This window comes from Peromyscus eremicus, chromosome 12 (genome assembly GCF_949786415.1).
Source record: "Peromyscus eremicus chromosome 12, PerEre_H2_v1, whole genome shotgun sequence".
Lineage (NCBI taxonomy): Eukaryota > Metazoa > Chordata > Mammalia > Rodentia > Cricetidae > Peromyscus > Peromyscus eremicus.
Genome location: NC_081428.1, coordinates 71,055,937 through 71,076,397, shown reverse-complemented (window position 1 = coordinate 71,076,397; position 20,461 = coordinate 71,055,937). Strand labels below are relative to the sequence as shown.

General features: G+C 47.3%; 1 protein-coding gene across 2 annotated transcripts in view; it reads left to right on the top strand.

Moving 5' to 3' along the window:
• Kng1 (kininogen 1) overlaps positions 1–20,461 on the top strand; it is a 33,784-nt gene that overhangs the window by 2,104 nt on the left and 11,219 nt on the right. For both annotated transcript variants that reach the window (XM_059277491.1, XM_059277490.1), the window contains exons 2-7: positions 563–673; positions 5,763–5,847; positions 9,023–9,195; positions 12,227–12,334; positions 18,597–18,681; positions 19,593–19,765. In XM_059277491.1, the coding sequence (XP_059133474.1) occupies positions 563–673; positions 5,763–5,847; positions 9,023–9,195; positions 12,227–12,334; positions 18,597–18,681; positions 19,593–19,765 (735 nt within the window). The remainder of the gene's footprint in view (positions 1–562; positions 674–5,762; positions 5,848–9,022; positions 9,196–12,226; positions 12,335–18,596; positions 18,682–19,592; positions 19,766–20,461) is intronic.

Genomic DNA, 20,461 nt, shown 5'->3' with positions numbered 1-20,461 from the left:
TCTGGAGCCGCAGTCCACTAGTGTCTCCATTGGGTGATGGATGGGGTACATGGGAGTTTTGTTGTACGATGTCCATGTAGTGGGCTTCCCCTCCCCATCACTGGGGATCCAGTCCAGGGCACACATCAGGCAAGCACTAAGCCACACCCTGGCCCTTGGGTTTATTTGAGGCAGGGCCTCATTATGTAGCTCTGCTGGCCTTGAACTCAAGGTCCTCCTGTCTCAGTCCCCCAAGTGTGGTACCCGGATTGGGATTACAGGCTTCGCACTAAGCTCAGCTTCAACCAGACATTTTGAAGACCCATGTATGTACACGTAAACCAGGTTTTACAAAAAAGAGGGCAGGATTAATACTGTGAATGCTGCTTTGGAATCGTTACGAATACAAGTGTATTATGAACATTCTCCCAAGGAGTATTTCTGCAGATGTAAACTTTGATATTTTAGTAGACACTCAGCTCTCCCTGAGTCCAGTCAGGACAGGTGTTTGTAACGTGTCACGTCCCGCATACTTGCTGCTGGGTCCTCTGAATGACTCCAAGTGTCACCCTTGCTTCCTCAGGTTGGCTCTGAAACGTTTTATTCCTTCAAGTATCAGATCAAGGAGGGGAATTGTTCTGTGCAAAGTGGCCTCACCTGGCAAGACTGCCACTACAAGGACGTCGAGGAAGCCGTGAGTGTGCTCTTTAGGCCAAAACCCCCAGCCTGCCCCATGTAACCCTCGGGGTTCTATACAGCTTAAAGGAAATGGTTAAATGGATAAAACTTAAAACTTGCACACATGGCGGGGTACACCCAACGATTTGACCCCCGCCCACTTGTTTAAAACCGGGGCATGTGTCTCCTCAGACTGTCATCGGTCCTTTGCGGTGACAAAATGCAAAATCCTTCCGGCCGTTCTGCAATGAGCAATATCAAATTGTTATCTGCATTCACACCGCTCTTATCGAACTGTCTGTCACTCAGGGATCCTTGCCAGCCCTGTCCTGTCCCCAGGTTCCCGCTGCTGCTGGAGACTAGTGTCCGTGCCCAGCTTCTGTGACATCACCCTTTGTTGGCTTTTGAGGTCCTGTGCCTACATGTTTTCCCTCACCTGCTGATTTCCAGTCCCCGCCATGCTGCAAGTGACAAGTTTTAATTCCTCACAGTTCTTTCCATTGTGTGTATACACCGGCTTCCTTGCCCACTCATCAGCTACAGACTTTTTTAATTACAAGGGGATGATTTATATTACTGAGTTGGTTTATGAAGGATGCACATAAACGTTCTAATACATAGAAAATTTAGCCACATTGTATCTGAATTCTTGGGAAGACAGACAAACCAGGAATGTGCTAATCATCAAACAGGCTCGTTGTCCACTCATAAGCAGGTGGTCCTAGTAACCAAACAAAGCTCCTGTGTCAGACCTCTGGGAGACAACAGATAGACGTTTTGGCTGAGTTCAAGGAAGTGAACTAGTGAACTGGCTAGTGAAGGAAGGATATTCGAGCTTCAACTACACGGGGCCTCAGTACAAATCTGGACTTTGCCTCCCTCAGTACCTACCAATTTACCCTATTAAAATGAGACGACATTGATCTAACTGGCTGTAGGAGGCTGAAACGAGATGAATTATACAAAGGATCTTGTTGACAGTTTAAGTATGTTAAGGAAACACCCGATCTAGCATCCGATGGCTGCCTTGCCCTGGTGAGAGGGGATGGCAGACAAGTATCTGCCTGAGAAGCAAGCCTCTCTTCTCAAAGGCTGGGATTCCCCTCTTGGGTCGCATGTCAGCACCCTCCTCAGCATTTGTTTACACATGGTGGTCATCCACGGTTGTAAAAAAGCACTGCTCTCCAGATTAGGAGACCAGGATCGCCACCCTGGCTCTGCCCCTCAGTGAGGGGCAGCTGCTCTGCCCTACACAGTCAATCTCTCAGAGCTACCGGGAGGCATCAGGGTGAGCTCTGGCCTCACACAACGGCCCCTGATGCTCAGGAGAGTGGGTAAGACTGAAGAACAACAAGATAAAGGAAGACAAAAAACATTGTTCATCACTAACAGTGGACAGCCACATCACTGACAGTGGACAGCCACATCGCTAACAGTGGACAGCCACATCCCTAACAGTGGACAGCCACATCACTAACAGTGGACAGCCACATCGCTGACAGTGGACAGCCACGTCTCTGACAGTGGACAGCCACATCCCTAACAGTGGACAGCCACATCCCTGACAGTGGACAGCCACATCACTGACAGTGGACAGCCACATCGCTAACAGTGGACAGCCACATCCCTGACAGTGGACAGCCACATCACTGACAGTGGACAGCCACATCGCTAACAGTGGACAGCCACATCACTAACAGGGGACAGCCACATCACTAACAGTGGACAGCCACATCACTAACAGTGGACAGCCGCATCACTGACAGTGGACAGCCACATCACTGACAGTGGACAGCCACATCACTGACAGTGGACAGCCACATCACTAACAGTGGACAGCCACATCCTTGACAGTGGACAGCCACATCGCTGACAGTGGACAGCCACATCACTGACAGTGGACAGCCACATCCTTGACAGTGGACAGCCACATCACTGACAGTGGACAGCCACATCACTGACAGGGGACAGCCACATCCTTGACAGTGGACAGCCACATCGCTAACAGTGGACAGCCACATCACTGACAGTGGACAGCCACATCGCTGACAGTAGACAGCCACATCACTGACAGTGGACAGCCACATCACTGACAGTGGACAGCCACATCACTGACAGTGGACAGCCACATCACTGACAGTGGACAGCCACATCACTAACAGTGGACAGCCACGTCGCTAACAGTGGACAGCCACATCACTGACAGTGGACAGCCACATCACTGACAGTGGACAGCCACATCACTGACAGTGGACAGCCACATCACTGACAGGGGACAGCCACATCACTAACAGTGGACAGCCACGTCGCTAACAGTGGACAGCCACATCCCTAACAGTGGACAGCCACATCACTGACAGTGGACAGCCACGTCTCTGACAGGGGACAGCCACATCACTAACAGTGGACAGCCACATCCCTAACAGGGGACAGCCACATCACTAACAGTGGACAGCCACGTCGCTAACAGTGGACAGCCACATCACTGACAGTGGACAGCCACATCACTAACAGTGGACAGCCACATCACTGACAGGGGACAGCCACATCACTAACAGTGGACAGCCACGTCACTGACAGTGGACAGCCACATCACTAACAGTGGACAGCCACATCACTGACAGTGAACAGCCACATCACTGACAGTGGACAGCCACATCACTTACAGTGGACAGCCACGTCTCTGACAGGGGACAGCCACATCACTAACAGTGGACAGCCACATCCCTAACAGGGGACAGCCACATCACTGACAGTGGACAGCCACGTCTCTGACAGGGGACAGCCACATCACTAACAGTGGACAGCCACATCCCTAACAGGGGACAGCCACATCACTAACAGTGGACAGCCACGTCGCTAACAGTGGACAGCCACATCACTGACAGTGGACAGCCACATCACTAACAGTGGACAGCCACATCACTGACAGGGGACAGCCACATCACTAACAGTGGACAGCCACGTCACTGACAGTGGACAGCCACATCACTAACAGTGGACAGCCACATCACTGACAGTGAACAGCCACATCACTGACAGTGGACAGCCACATCACTTACAGTGGACAGCCACATCCCTAACAGGGGACAGCCACATCACTGACAGTGGACAGCCACATCACTAACAGTGGACAGCCACATCACTAACAGTGGACAGCCACATCCCTAACAGGGGACAGCCACATCACTAACAGTGGACAGCCACATCGCTGACAGGGGACAGCCACGTCGCTAACAGTGGACAGCCACGTCGCTGACAGTGGACAGCCACGTCTCTGACAGGGGACAGCCGCATCACTGACAGTGGACAGCCACATCACTAACAGTGGACAGCCACATCGCTGACAGTGGACAGCCACATCACTAACAGTGGACAGCCACATCACTGACAGTGGACAGCCACATTGCTAACAGTGGACAGCCACATCACTGACAGTGGACAGCCACATCACTGACAGGGGACAGCCACGTCGCTAACAGTGGACAGCCATATTGCTAACAGTGGACAGCCACATCGCTGACAGTAGACAGCCACATCACTAACAGTGGACAGCCACATTGCTAACAGTGGACAGCCACATCACTGACAGTGGACAGCCACATCACTAACAGTGGACAGCCACATCACTAACAGTGGACAGCCACATCACTAACAGTGGACAGCCACATCACTAACAGGGGACAGCCACATCACTGACAGTGGACAGCCACATCACTAACAGTGGACAGCCACGTCTCTGACAGGGGACAGCCGCATCACTGACAGTGGACAGCCACATCACTGACAGGGGACAGCCACATCACTGACAGTGAACAGCCACATCACTGACAGTGGACAGCCACATCACTGACAGTGGACAGCCACATCACTAACAGTGGACAGCCACATCACTGACAGTGGACAGCCACATCACTAACAGGGGACAGCCACATCACTGACAGTGGACAGCCACATCACTAACAGGGGACAGCCACATCACTGACAGTGGACAGCCACATCACTGACAGTGGACAGCCACATCACTGACAGTGGACAGCCACATCACTGACAGTGGACAGCCACATCACTAACAGGGGACAGCCACATCACTGACAGTGGACAGCCACATCACTGACAGGGGACAGCCACATCACTGACAGTGGACAGCGACATCACTGACAGGGGACAGCCACATCCCTAACAGGGGACAGCCACATCACTGACAGTGGACAGCCACATCACTAACAGTGGACAGCCACCGTGCAAGCACCAACTGTGTGCTGCTTCGTTAAGCGCTTTCTGTGTGCTCGCACATTTACTCCTCACGGTAACCTGTTAAGTACATGTGGTGTATCTCTACAAGGTGGGTAAACTGAGGCACTGAGAGGCACCAGGGCAGAGGGCACAACTAGCAGGCAACAGAATGGAAACAGGATATTCTAAGAGGTTGAACTGAAGTTCCTGGGAAGAGCATGGACCCACTGACCTTGAAAAGGAAACCAAGGGCAGTGGTGGCGCACGCCTTTAATCCCAGCACTCGGGAGGCCGAGCCAGGTGGATCTCTGTGAGTTCGAGGCCAGCCTGGTCTACAGAGTGAGATCCAGGAAAAGGCGCAAAGCTACACAGAAAAGGAAACCAAGCAGGAAGCGCAGGCTGTTGGTCCTGAGGGACAGACCAGCCTCTGTCTCTCTGACTCTGCCTCTCCCCTGACCCGTGAAGATCAGTGGCCTTTGGAAGCAATCACTAGGTCACATAAACACTCATTCTCATGTCTCAAAACTTTGTTGGAGGGCTGGAGAGACAGCTCAGTCATTAGGAGAACTTGCTGCTCTTGCGGAAGACCTGGAGTAGGTTCCTGGCACCCAGATGGAGCCCATAGCAATCTGTAACTCTAGTTTCATGGAATCTGATGCCGTCCTCTGGACTCTACAGGCACCAGGTGCATACATACACACACACATACAGGCAAAACACTCATATCATCAAACAAATAAATCTTAAAATAAATAATAATAAAAAAAAACCTCTATTGAAAAAAAATTCTTTAAGCCACATTTAGTACTAGCTAGATGTCTCCATTGGGAAGAAAGATTAGGACAAATGGCCTCTTTCTTTTCTTTTAGGCCTCTGGAGAATGTACAGCAGTCGTGGGAAAGAGAGGAATTAAGAAATTCTCCGTAGCTACCCAGGCATGCGAGATTACTCCAGGTGGGTGATTCATCTGGGGGACCCGCCCTGCTGGTGGCAGTGGGTAGGAGCCTGGGATTAGGGGAGGGTAGGTATGTTGGCGTTAACTATTCCTATGTACCAAGAACACAACCCAGACCAGACCACTTCACCCTCCCAGAAGGTGACAATGGTAATACCCTCTGCAGTGTTGGGAGTGTGGTGGATGTGTGGGTGGAGTAGCACTGCAACAAGTTCTTGGATTGGGTCAGGCTTGTGTCAGTCATCCCCTCAGACCTATCCTAACTCTTCCTGTGTCGTGTCAGCAAGGACTGGGGGTTGGGGGCTGGCTGACAAAGGATGAGGAGGCAAGGACCTGCCTCCTGTCCTGCACAGCACCCGATAGAGAGGAGACTGTGGGCCGAGGTCTGCCCTGGCCTGAAATCATTCCAGATTTTCCTTGTCTCAGAAGGGAGATAATAAAAGTGCACACTTCACAGGATTGGTGTGCAAGGAAATGAGAGGATAAAAGATGCAATGTCTGGGCATCGTTAGACCATAGACACCTAGATGATGACGATAGCTAACACTCTCCGAGCGCTTACATGCTGCTGTGGATCTAGGGACTTCACATGCATTGACTCATTCGACCATTACAGCCCCATCAGGGTGGTTTATAGTCTAATTCTTCAAACCAGGAGACTGAGGCCAGAGCAGCTAAATAACTTACCTAAGGCTATACAGACAGTCAGTAGGAGAGTTAGTAGAGTAGGCCCTGTGTACATAAAATCCCTGAAGAATAAAAAAAAGGAGCAACCTATGAACAGATACAACCATTGCTATCACTTTCAATAATGTAAAGGTACATTACATTATTATTATTTCAGAGGGATGGGTGCATATGGGTAATTCCAGTCATGAAAGCCTCCCTGGAGCTGGCCTCTTTGGAGGTGGAGAGAAAAACAGAGAGAAATCCAATGACAGTACACACCCAGGAAGTGTGTTCCCAAGTGGTACGGAAGCCTTCGATCCTGATGTGGTGTTTCTGCCGCACTACCCACTCTGCAGCTGTCCACTGCAGGGTATTTTTCCGTCATGTCAGAGAGTCTATGAGAACCCTAAAATCATAAGTAAATGTTGCCATTATTGGCATTTTCCTGGGGAAGGACTACAACTCTCCTGAGATTTGTGAGCCTTGGGTCTAGATAGTGACTGTACATGCTGTTAGCAGCTCCTGTCTGGAGCACGGCCTTTCTCTGACTGTCCGTAACTCCAGCCGGCCCTCTCTGCATCACGTTGGACGCTTTGGTAAAAACGAATAGACGCTACCTCCCAAGCTACTGTCCCTCGACTCACCGTGATCTCTCAGCGCCATCTGTCCCTTCTCCCCCGTCCCACACATCATGTTGACTCCTCTTGCTATCTTCTTCCTTCCAGCTCAGGCATCTTCATCATATTCTTAGACGTCTTCTCTGATCTCGTTTTAGCCTCCTGTCTTTCCTAGCTCTCGCCAACCCCCATGAAGTGATCTGTCTACACTCTTGCTTTTCTACCTGACTGTCCTTCTTCATGGACATGACACTTAGCATCTTCCGATAACCTTAGCTCAGCACCTGGCATGTAATAGCAGGGGAAGATGGAATTCAAGGAAAGGCTCCTCTTAGGCTGGCGAATGAGAAAGCCTCTCGCCTTCTATGCTGGTTGTCTTAGTTAGGGTTTCTATTGCTGTGATGAGACGCCATGACCAAGGCAACTCTTAGAAAGGGAGACATTTAATTGGGGTGGCAGCTTACAGTTCAGAGGTTCAGTCCATTATCGTGGCGGGGAGCATAGTGGTGTACAAACAGACACGGTGCTGGCTACATCTTGATCAGAAGGCAACAGGAAATGGACTGTGACACTGGCTGGAATCTTGAGCACAAGAAACCTCAAAGCCCATACCCACAATGACACAATTCATCCTACAAGGCCACAGCTACTCCACCAAAGCCACAGCTCCTACTAGTGCCGCTCCTGATGAGACTCTGGGGGCTAATTACATTCAAACGACCACACTAATCATATGAAAACAGAGAGGCAGGCGCATCTTCTTGTCAGTACACAGCCATACATTTTTCTACCTGCCAATGACTTGTTTTAGACGATGACACCGTGAATGTAAAGATGAACAAAGTTTAACAAAATTGTGTGCCATAAAAAAATGGAAATACAAACCTATTTGGGGGGGTCCTTCTCCAACAGCCAAAGCATCAGGTTGAATTTGTCAGGGTCAATGACAGGAAATAAATGGAGTTAGGCATCAAGGAGCTTTAGTTAACACCGAAAATAATGATGTGTCTGTAATGTTTTCCCTTTTATAAAATGGTGAGTTAATGTATTACTGTGATCATTAAAATAAGGGCCTAAGATGCAGCTCAGCTAGTGTCACCATTCTGGAGGTGGTGGAACCTGGGAAAATGGAGCTGATAAATGAGGCAGACTAAAGTCTCATGCACTAGCCAGCTTTATTCAGAGCTTCAGACAGTTTATACCCTGATGGTTAAGAAAGGTCATATGAGTAAAGTTCTCATGAGTTCAATCTGTGTGCAGTCACAAGGACAAGTCACACTGCAGCACAAACACGTTTTTCCATAGAGGCACATAAAGGATAATTTAAACATTTAATTGAATAGCAGCAGCAAGCAATAATGAGTAATCTGAAGTTAACTCACTCCTGTCTGCTACACCCAGGAGGAACACAAAAACACATTCCAAGAAAAATTCTGTGTTTTGAAGACTCTTGTCTTGTTTTCTTGGAGTGTTCTCATAAGCATTCAGAATTCTCCTCACACGACTCCATTCTGGGACTGTGTTCTGACGAGCTAGTATGGCTGAAGGCCCTGGTTCCTATCCTCGTCACCTCATAAAGCAGGCACAGAAGCCTGTAAAGAAAAATAGAGGAAGGAGGATCCTTAGCTACACAGATAGTTCCAGACCAACCTTGGGGTATATGAGATCTCTGTCTAAAAAAAAAAAATGAAATAAATAATAGAACATAAAAAAACTATTCCTAATACTCTCCATGTTTTCCTCTGACTGCACACGAGACCTAAACTCTTTCTCTCGCAGTTACTGGAAAGTTAGCTTATCAGGATCTTCTAAATGGTTCGGGTGTAAGAGCATGTATATGAGAGGCATTTTCAGTTGTTAATGCTGCCTTCTTGTCTGCTTTGTCAAGGTAACGGTCCCGTGATGACAGCCAAGTATACCTGTTTGGGTTGTGTCTACCCCATATCGACTGATAGCTCCGAACTCGAACCGATTCTCAAACACGCCATCCAACATTTCAACAACCACACCGATCACTCCCACCTCTTTGCTCTTGAAGAAGTAAAAAGAGCCCAGAGACAGGTTTGTCTTTTCAGTTTCTCGTGACACGTGGTATGGTTAAAAAGGTGTTAGATTAGCATTTTGCCACATAAGATAGACCACTGGCAGGAGGAACCTGTCTGGCCACATGCTGGCATGGTACTGGAGTTTCTGGGGTTTCGTGAGAAGGACTCATAAGGCAAGGAGCTTCCTCCTGGGTCCAAGTGAACGGAGTGACGTGTGAGAAGGAGAGGATGACTCTCACATCTTCTTCCCTTGGCGTTTGTTTAAACAGTTAGCATTGCATGTTTTTCCCGGAGATGGAAAAATGAAAATGTCATTCTGGGTTTAAGGTTTTAACAAATCTGTATTACTATCTTATTGTCATTAATGAAACATAGCCTCAAAATATTAAATTGTCCCTAAAAAGGTGAACATGATTTTCTGGGTACACTCTAAATTATACTGCCCACTTCCTTCTGGTGGTGGGGTAGAAACAGCTAGTAATCTGATTATTTGTTTGTTTGTTTGTTTGTTTGTTGTTTGAGGCAGAGTCTGTCTACATAGCCCTGGTTGTCCTAGAACTCACTATGTAAACAGAGCTGGCCTCAAAATCACAGAGATCTGCCTGACTCTGCCTCTGTAACATTGTCTTCCTTTAGTTCAACTGCCACTAGGTGAAATTTGTACTTTACCTACCTGTGTTCATGTACAGCAGTTAGCATGACGGGGATGGGGGGGTGGGGGAGGTGAGGGGGATGTTGGTCAGCATGGGATGGTGGTCAGCATGGGATGGTGGTCAGCATGGGATGGTGGTCAGCATGGGATGGTGGTCAGCATGGGATGGTGGTCAGCATGGGGATGGTGGTCAGCATGGGATGGTGGTCAGCATGGGGTGGTGGTCAGCATGGGATGGTGGTCAGCATGGGATAGTGGTCAGCATGGGATGGTGGTCAGCATGGGATGGTGGGTGGTCAGCATGGGATGGTGGTCAGCATGGGGATGGTGGTCAGCATGGGGATGGTGGTCAGCATGGGATAGTGGTCAGCTTGGGATGGTGGTCAGCATGGGATGGTGGTCAGCATGGGGATGGTGGTCAGTATGGGTTGGTGGTCAGCATGGGATGGTGGTCACATGGGGATGGTGGTCAGCATGGGGATGGTGGTCAGCTTGGGATGGTGGTCAGCATGGGATGGTGGTCAGCATGGGATGGTGGTCAGCATGGGATGGTGGTCAGCATGGGATGGTGGTCAGCATGGGTTGGTGGTCAGCATGGGATGGTGGTCAGCATGGGGATGGTGGTCAGCATGGGGATGGTGGTCAGCATGGGGATGGTGGTCAGCATGGGGTGGTGGTCAGCATGGGGATGGTGGTCAGCATGGGATAGTGGTCAGCATGGGATGGTGGTCAGCATGGGATGGTGGGTGGTCAGCATGGGATGCTGGTCAGCATGGGATGGTGGTCAGCATGGGGATGGTGGTCAGCATGGGATGGTGGTCAGCATGGGGATGGTGGTCAGCATGGGATGGTGGTCAGCATCGGATGGTGGTCAGCATGGGGATGGTGGTCAGCATGGGGATGGTGGTCAGCATGGGATGGTGGTCAGCATGGGATGGTGGTCAGCATGGGATGGTGGTCAGCATGGGATGGTGGTCAGCATGGGGTGGTGGTCAGCATGGGTTGGTGGTCAGCATGGGATGGTGGTCAGCATCGGATGGTGGTCAGCATGGGATGGTGGTCAGCATGGGGATGGTGGTCAGCATGGGATGGTGGTCAGCATGGGATGGTGGTCAGCATGGGATGGTGGTCAGCATGGGATGGTGGTCAGCATGGGATGGTGGTCAGCATGGGATGGTGGTCAGCATGGGTTGGTGGTCAGCATGGGATGGTGGTCAGCATGGGATGGTGGTCAGTATGGGGATGGTGGTCAGCATGGGTTGGTGGTCAGCATGGGATGGTGGTCAGCATGGGATGGTAGTCAGCATGGGGTGGTGGTCAGCATGGGGTGGTGGTCAGCATGGGATGGTGGTCAGCATGGGATGGTGGTCAGTATGGGGATGGTGGTCAGCATGGGTTGGTGGTCAGCATGGGATGGTGGTCAGCATGGGATGGTGGTCAGCATGGGGATGGTGGGTGGTCAGCATGGGATGGTGGTCAGCATGGGGTGGTGGTCAGCATGGGGATGGTGGTCAGCATGGGATGGTGGTCAGCATGGGATGGTGGTCAGCATGGGATGGTGGTCAGCATGGGATGGTGGTCAGCATGGGATGGTGGTCAGCATGGGATGGTGGTCAGCATGGGATGGTGGTCAGCATGGGGATGGTGGTCAGTATGGGTTGGTGGTCAGCATGGGGTGGTGGTCAGCATGGGATGGTGGTCAGCATGGGATGGTGGTCAGCATGGGGATGGTGGGTAGTCAGCATGGGATGGTAGTCAGCATGGGATGGTGGTCAGCATGGGATGGTGGTCAGCATGGGGATGGTGGGTAGTCAGCATGGGATGGTGGTCACATGGGGATGGTGGTCAGCATGGGATGGTGGTCAGCATGGGATGGTGGTCAGCATGGGATGGTGGGTGGTCAGCATGGAGCCTGCCAAGAACAAAGCAGAAGAATTTCACTATCTGATGACCTGAGACCCAGAGGACTCACCAGGCAGGCCACTCCCATTTCACACTCTTCCGGTGTAGAAAATCATATTGCTTCACAAAACTGGGAGAAACATGCCCTCTTGGCAACCCGGAAAAGGAAAAATTGTGGGGTCTTTGTCTGACAAAATATAATATTTCGTATTATATGTGTATATATACATATATATATTCATTTGCAGTTATACAGAAAATATCAGGGGACTCTGTGTGTGTGTGTGTGTGTGTGTGTGTGTGTGTGTGTGTGTGTGTGTGAAAATACTCAATATTTACTCAGTGATACCTTTGCCTAGTAATAACGATGGTTTGTATTCCTTGAAAACTTACTATATCCAATTCACTGTTTAAAGGTGTTTATAACTTTCACTCACTATAAATAATGTTCAAGCTGAACCTCAAGTACTTACTCAACCTAAAACGGTTTCAGGTGGTGGCTGGACTGAATTTTGAAATTACCTACTCGATTGTGCAAACTAATTGTTCAAGGAAGCATTTTCGACTCTTAACTCCAGAGTGCAAATCCCTTCCGAATGGTGTAAGTAGACAAACATTTAAAGATAGTCTTTAACATTTTGTTCACAGCATCTACAGGACAGTCAAGCTCTGTGGAAAGACTGTCAGTTAATAGTTCCCATTTATGTTCACTGGAGATCTTTGGACCCCAAGGTGCTGGTCAGAGACTCTGCATATGTCACACTGAGTGTTTGCGTTCGTCAGGGATTGGGAACAGGGTTCGGGTTGTCATACTCTCTTCCTCTCCTCCGATGTCGTGTGTGCTCAGTGTGCCGACAGGGTCCTCTAGACCCGGGTTCCTTACTTCAAGCTCTTCTCTTCTTGCTTCCTCCTTTTCCCTCATCTACTTTCATTTTAATTCACACCTTCTGGTATTCTCTCCCTTTGTGGATGATGTCTTATCATTTCAACCACGATTACATAGAAATGACGTCTGCGACTTTGTAGCTGGTGAACGCCAAGGTGACTGAGGCACTAGCCTTCCCAGGATGTTGTTGTTGATAGTTCTTTAGTGTGGTGGCTCTGTTTTATGAATGGAACAGTGGGAAATCCAGACTACAATATTCTAATTTCGGGTAATTTTTTATATAATCTATTTTTATTTTTTGTGCATTGGTATTTTGTCTGCACCTATGTCTGTGTGAGGGTGTCAGAAGCCCTGGAACTGGAGTTACAGACAGTTGTAAGCTGCCATGTGGGTGCTGGGAATTGAACCCAGGTCCTAGGGAAGAGCAGCTTGTGCTTTTAACCACTGATCCATCTCTCTAGCCCCCAATTTTTTTCTTTTGTTTTTTTGGGACAGGGTTTCTCTGTGAAACAGTCCTGGCTGTCCTGGAACTCACTCTGTAGACCAGGCTGACCTCAAACTCACAGAGATCCGCCTGCCTCTGCCTCCTGAGTATTGGTATTAAAGGTGTGTACCACCACTGCCTGGCTAATTTTGGGTATTTTTAATGATAAAGCATTGAGACAAATTATATATGCATCATTAGGAAATTGTTAGGCCAAGTATGGTGGACCATAGATTAGAATACTTTTTACAGAGCCTTTAGTGACATTTCGGTATGTTAAGGAAAAAGCAAAAACCAGGATACAAACAGTACTCACAGGAGCCATGGAGACAGGAGGATTAGGAATTCAAAGTCATCCTCAACTGCACAGTGGTTTGTAAACCAGCCTTCTGTACAAAGACCCTGTTTTAAGGGGGGAAAGCAAATAAATAAACAAATGAAGGAAGCAAGGGGTCTGGATGTGATGGCCACACCTTTAATCCCAGCACTCTAGAAGCAGTAGATCTCTGTGAGTTCCAGACCAGACTGGTCTACAAACTGAATCCAGGCCAGCTAGGGCTAGATAGAAAGACCCTGTCTCAAAATTATTTTTTAATTAATTTTAAAAAAAAGAAGAAAGGGAAAACTATGTATATAGTCATCCAAATATACAAAGTAAAACTAATTTAAACATAAAAAGTGATAGAAAATAGCTGGGCAGTGGTGGTGCACACCTTTGGTTTCAGCACTTGGGAGGCAGAGGCAGGCAAATCCCTCTGAGTTTGAGGCCAGCTTGGTCTACAGATCAAGTTTCTACAACCAGGATTACACAGAGAAACTGTGTCTCAAAAAACCTAAATAAATAGACAGACAGACAGACAGACAGACGATAGACAGATAGATAGATCACCAACACTCACATTAAAAAGGGGGGGCCAGGAGTGGTGGCATGTCCCTATACTCCCAGCACCGGGGAGGAAGAAACAGGGGGGATTCCTGGAGTTCACTGGCCCTAGCTGATTGGGAGAGCTTCAGGGTCAGTGAGAGACCCCATCTCAACCAATAAGGTAAAGAGAAACTAAGAAAAAAAACCTCTGACTTCAACCTGTGGCTTCTAAATGTGTGTGCACACACGTGCACACACACAAATGAAGGCACGCCCACCTAATATACAAATAAATAAATCGAATGACACTAAGCAGAAAACTGGTAGGTGCCCTTGGAGCTGCACTTCCAGATGTGTCCCCAAAGGAACTCAAACCAGAAGCTCAAACAGATACAGTCATGTTCCCAGAAGCACTACTCAGAGAACCAAAAAGTAAAAACAACCCCCGTGCCCATCAACAGGGGTCCGCCCTGCTTAGGTTCTGTGGCTGTGGTAAAATATTGACCAAAAACAGCTTGGGAAGGGAAGGGTTTATTTCATCAATGTCACATTCCTTCCTTGAAGGACGTCAAGGCAGGAACTCCAACAGGAGCCTGGAGGCAGGAACTGCAGAACCGCAGAGGAACTGCTTCCTAGCTTGCTGCTCAGGCTCCTGCTTAGCTCTTCCTTATATCTCCAAAGGACCGCCTTCCCAGGGGTGGTACCATCCACAGTGGGCTGGGCCCGCCCATGTCAGTCATTAATCAAGAAAAGGCTGGAACTGGGAATATGGCTCAGTACTTAAGAGCGCTTATTGTTCTTCCAGAGGACACAGTTTCTATTCTCAGCACCCACATGGTGAATCAAACCTTCTGGAACTCCAGTTCCAGGGTTTCTGATCCCTCTTATGGCCTCCATGGGCACCAGGCACATAGTGGACACACACATGTACGCAAAACACTCATACATATAAAATAAAATTTAAAAAGAAAAAGAAAATGTTCCACAGACTTGCCTACAAGCCAATCTGATGGAGGCATTTTCTCAGTTGAGGTTCTCTCTTCCCAAATGATTCTAGTTTGTGTCAAGCTAATAAAAAAAAAAAAAAAAAAAAAAAAACAGCCGGGCGGTGGTGGCGCACGCCTTTAATCCCAGCACTCGGGAGGCAGAGCCAGGCGGATCTCTGTGAGTTCGAGGCCAGCCTGGACTACCAAGTGAGTCCCAGGAAAGGCGCAAAGCTACACAGAGAAACCCTGTCTCGAAAAAACAAAAAAACAAAAAAAACAAAAAAAAACAACAACAACAACAAAAAAAAAAACAAAAACAAAAAAACAAAACCTAACCAGGACAGCAGGTGAATGGATGAATGGCATAATCTATATATACAACAAAGGATGTTTGATACACCTACAGCATGAATGAACCTTGAAACATGGTATAAATGAAGTAAGTCAGAAATGGAATTATAAATATTGTATGATTCCATTTATACACATGTAAGGTAAGCAAGTTCATGGAGAGAGGGAGTAGATGAAAGTTCAGAGGGGCCGAGAAAGGGCAGAATGCTCATCTATTGTGCACTGGGTTCAGAGCTTCTGTTGGATAAAAGGACTTTTCAAGGCTGTAGCAATGGCTGTGCAGCAAGGTGAATTTTAATTAACGCCAGCAAGTTCTACAACTTTTAAAGTTGTAGATGGAAAAGTTTACATTTTATATATAGACATCCTATCTATTTTTAGATCTTATTTCATATGCACATAATTTTACTCTAAAAATTCATATATGCTAACTCCTATTTAACTTTGTCAGTTTGGGATGGTTCTGGCAGCCAAAGGCCTCTGGGTTTCTTAGACTTCGCAGCTACTGGAGGCTGTGTGGCTCTTATACCATGCAGTACCGTTTTTCTACATCTGTCTAGTCACCTCTTGACAAAAGGAGGAAATCCCAACAGCTTTGGTATAACTTCTCTGAGACTTCATTTTCCTTCCTTGTAAGATAAGAAATGGCATTAGCAATGATCTCTCAGTTTTTATAATAACTAAAGACAATGTAATGGAAAATATTTTGCCCATGGTTGGTAAGATGTAAGCCTTGCTCCTCAGCATCTACAGGGAGCTAAACCCACATGTCCGAGTCCATCTGCATCCTCACAATCCTCTCAGATGACACATGTACACATATTGTTTTATGACCGAAGAGGTTTCATGAGTCGGTCTCAATCTGGAAAGCTTACCAGAGTCACCTGAGGGCTTTTGGAAATACCTGCCCTAGGATCCCTAGAATGATCTGGTGTGTGGGCCAGGAGTCAGTGACCCAAACAGTAAAGCTTCTAAGCGAGTCAAAAGTACTGCTGGAATTGAGAACGCTATGCTACCACACTCCTCATCCAGCACTAACACATTACAATTGTGATGCCCTATAGCTTTGACACTTGATCTTTATTATATATGTGGGCTTATTAGAAAGATACATATTGTCTTAAAGCTGTAGGCGATGTAGAAATATGGAGAAGGTTAATATTAAACCATAGTCAGGGGCTGGAGAGATGGCTCAGAGGTTAAGAGCACTGGCTGCTCTTCCAGAGGTCCTGATTTCAATTCCCAGCAACCACATGGTGGCTCACAACCGTCTGTAATGAGATCTGGCGCCCTCTTCTGGCCTGCAGGGATGCATGCAGACAGAACATTGTATACATAATAAATAAATAAATCTTTAAAAAAAAACAAAAAACAAAAAAAAAACTATAGTCAAAGGCCTGAAGACATACATCTTAGTGCATTTTCGCTTCATCGTTTCTGCAGGGGGGATAGAAAGAGGGAAAGAGTTGTGGGAACTTTTCAGGGACTTTTTCTCTCTTAAAGGTTGTGATGATTTTATTCAATTTTTTTGATTGATTTATTTTATTTCAAGTGTATGGGTATTTCGCCTGTGTGTAATCTGTGCACTATGTATATGCAGTGCCTGCAGAGGCCAGAGTGGGCATCAGATCCATAGGGACTGAAGTTGTGGGTGGTTATGAGCTACCATGGGGATGCTGGGAATTGAACCCCAATTCCCCATAAGAACAGTCAGTGCTCTTAACTGCTGAGCATCTGCCCAGCCCTGTGATAACTTTACATGCTCTATTTTCTGTCATCTAAGAATTCCTGCATGCCACTAGAAATCTTGGTAAGCTTTTAAAATGACTGTATGATATTCAGGCAAGGACACCACAGATTGTTTTTACAATAGCACTCCTACCTTTGAATACTGGGGTTATTTCTATTTTTCATATAATTAGTAACAGCAAACATTTTTTAATTTAAAATCTTCATTTCTTCATTAGCATTAGCTTTTTGCTAAAATATATCAATTTACATTCTATTGGCATTAGAATTCACTATTTTATAGCTAAAAAATAGTTTAGTTCTAGTTTTCTCAATTTATAATTAAGTTAATGTGTTAATTTTCCTGAAATGTCTTTTTACAAATATGCTAGAAGTTTATGTCTTGAATTTCTGGATGAGAAATTATCATCTTTGCCCATTCTTTTCTTGGTGTGTGTGGTGTATGCATATATGTGCACATGTATGTGTATGTGTGCTCACCTGTGCAGATACATGTGAAGGCCATATGCTCAGCTGGTCTTTGCCTCTCAAACAAAACAAAGCCAAAATTGGAGCTGTGAGAGAGCAGTCTCAGTCAGTAAAGTGCTTATCTTTATAGACCTATAAACCCAGAGCCAACGAGACAGCAACAGGACCCTGGGCTCACTTGATGCCAGCCTACTGGAATCAATGAGCTCCAGGTTCAGTGAGAGGTCCTTTCTCATAAACTGAGGTGGAGAGTCTGCAGAGGTGGCTCATTCACTGAAAGGAAGCACTGCTCTTGTAGAGGAACTGAGTTCGGTTCCCAGCACCCACACCCCACTCTGGCAGCTCACAACCTCCTGTAAATCCAGCTTCAAGAGATTCATCATCCTGCACTTGTGTATACACACACACACACACACACACACACACACACACACACACACACACACAGAGAGAGAGAGAGAGACACAGAGAGAGAGAGAGAGAGAGAGAGAGAGAGAGAGAGAGAGAGAGAGAGAGAGCTACTTACTTACACAGTCACCGAGTAGTGGGCATTGTTTCATGCCCCTTGTGTTTACTTGTTACCACTGATACTCTCGTGTGCTTCTGATTTTCTCCTGCTTTCAGACACTGTCTTTTCTTTTTACTAGTCGTTTGCTTTCAAAATTGATTCCAGGGGGCTGGAGAGATGGCTCAGAGGTTAAGAGCATTGACTGCTCTTCCAGAGGTCCTGAGTTCAATTCCCAGCAACCACATGATGGCTCACAACCATCTGTAATGAAATCTGATGCCCTCTTCTGGCCTGCAGGCATACATGCTGTATACATAATAAATAAATAAACCTTGCCGGGCGGTGGTGGCGCACGCCTTTAATCCCAGCACTCGGGAGGCAGAGCCAGGCGGATCTCTGTGAGTTCGAGGCCAGCCTGGGCTACCAAGTGAGTTCCAGGAAAGGCGCAAAGCTACACAGAGAAACCCTGTCTCGAAAAACCAAAAAAAATAATAATAAAATAAATAAATAAATAAATAAATAAACCTTTAAAAAATTGATTTCAATTTCTGATTTTGAACCACCAGGATGTTGGTGAATGTAGGGATAATGCCTTTGTGAATATCGATCAAAAAATTGCTTCCTTCTCCCAGAGCTGTGACATTTATCCAGGTAAGAAAGCACCTACGGAGCCATGGTGAAGTAGTGGGGCCTGCCTTCTTACCCAGCAGCCCTGCGTCTGTAAGTGGCCAAGGCAACACAGCTGACAGAAGAAACGATGTGTGTTCTCCGGGCCGAGGCAGTCTTCAGGTGCATGCCGGCCGACTTTCCTTTTGTACGAATTGTTCTTAAATCTGGTGTTTTGAGCTGGAGAGAACCCCATCTCGTTTTTAACCACCCACAATGGAGTCTTCCCAGATAAAGGTGGTTTCCCTGCGTGTTGTGATGGGGGAGCTGTGTGAAAAGCTTAGGTTTAAGTCAGCACTCCTCATAAAAGGGGGCTGGCTTCTCTCACACTTATACACAGCTCCACGCGCGCGTGTGTCATGACCAGACGTGCCACTGTGCACATGGCGTGATGAGAAGCACCACGGCACTGTCTGTTCACTGGAGCCCCGCTGGAGGGGCATTCCTTTGAGTTCACTCTGGCCTTCTGCTAAGTTACACATTTCTCTTTAGTTTACACCAAAGATGCGAAATTTTAAACTGGGCATGGTGGCACATACCTGCATTCACATCAGTCAGGAAATGGAAGCAGGGAGATCGGAAGTTTTAGGCCAACGTTTGCTACATATAGAATTCAAGGCTGGCTTGGGACACATAAGACCCTGTCTCTGGGGGGAAAAAATCAAACCAAGTACAGCATATGGCTCAATATGGTCAAAGACATGCTTCCCTAAACATCTGAGCTGCAAGGAGGACAGAGAAGAGAGGAAGAAAGTGACTGTCTCATGGACCACATTCCCTTAACTCTGCTCTGGTTACCCCCCACCTTGTGAGATGTTGGGCTTCTGTGTGTGTGACAGGAGCCAGGCTAGACTACTCTTTGGGTGGACCCACTGACTTTAAATCTGCTTTTCCAGGAGAAGATTTGTCACACCCACTTCCTGAGAATTGCCCTGGATGCCCCAGGAGCATACCTGCAAACAGCCCAGAGCTGACAGAGGCACTCGGTCATGCTATCAGAAAGCTTAACACAGAAAATAACCACACTTTCTATTTCAAGATCGACACAGTGAAAAAAGCAACATCACAGGTCTGTAAACAGTTATAAGATGGAGGGAGGTCGTAGCCTATGCGTTGATCAGTTGCTAATTTGACCCCTGGTCTTGGTTCTGGTTGGGGAAACTATACCTGGTAAAGGATTTGGTGGCTTAAATTCCGAGTCCCAACTCAGCCATGTGCTTGAGTGTCTTGGACAGGTATCTCTAGAATTCTCTGTTTGCCAGAAGATGGTGGTGCATGCCTTCAATCCTAGCACATGGGAGGTAGAGGCAGGCAGATCTCTGAGTTTGAGGCCAGCCTGGTCTACAGAGCTAGTTCCAGGACAGCCAGGACTACAAAAAGAAACTCTGTCTCGAAAAAACAAAAAGCAAAGCAAAACAAAACAAAACAAAAGCTCTGTTTTCTACCTGAAAATGCCTGGGGTGGGGGTTGGGGATTTAGCTAAGTGGTAGAGTGCTTGCCTAGCAAGCACAAGGCCCTGGGTTCGGTCCTCAGCTCCAGAAAAAAAAAAAAAAGAAAAGAAAAGAAAAGAAAAAAGAAATGTCTGGAGTGAAGCTCAAATTAGGTAATGTATGACAAATCATCCAAACTCCACAAGGCTATATAAACTCTGGAAACCACTGTATAATTAGTAAAATCCCGGAGAGGAAAAGCAAAGTTTTTATTTTCTGCCTTTCTAGGCTCTTATCTCATAAGAACATTTAGTGCCAGGTGTGGTACACACCTA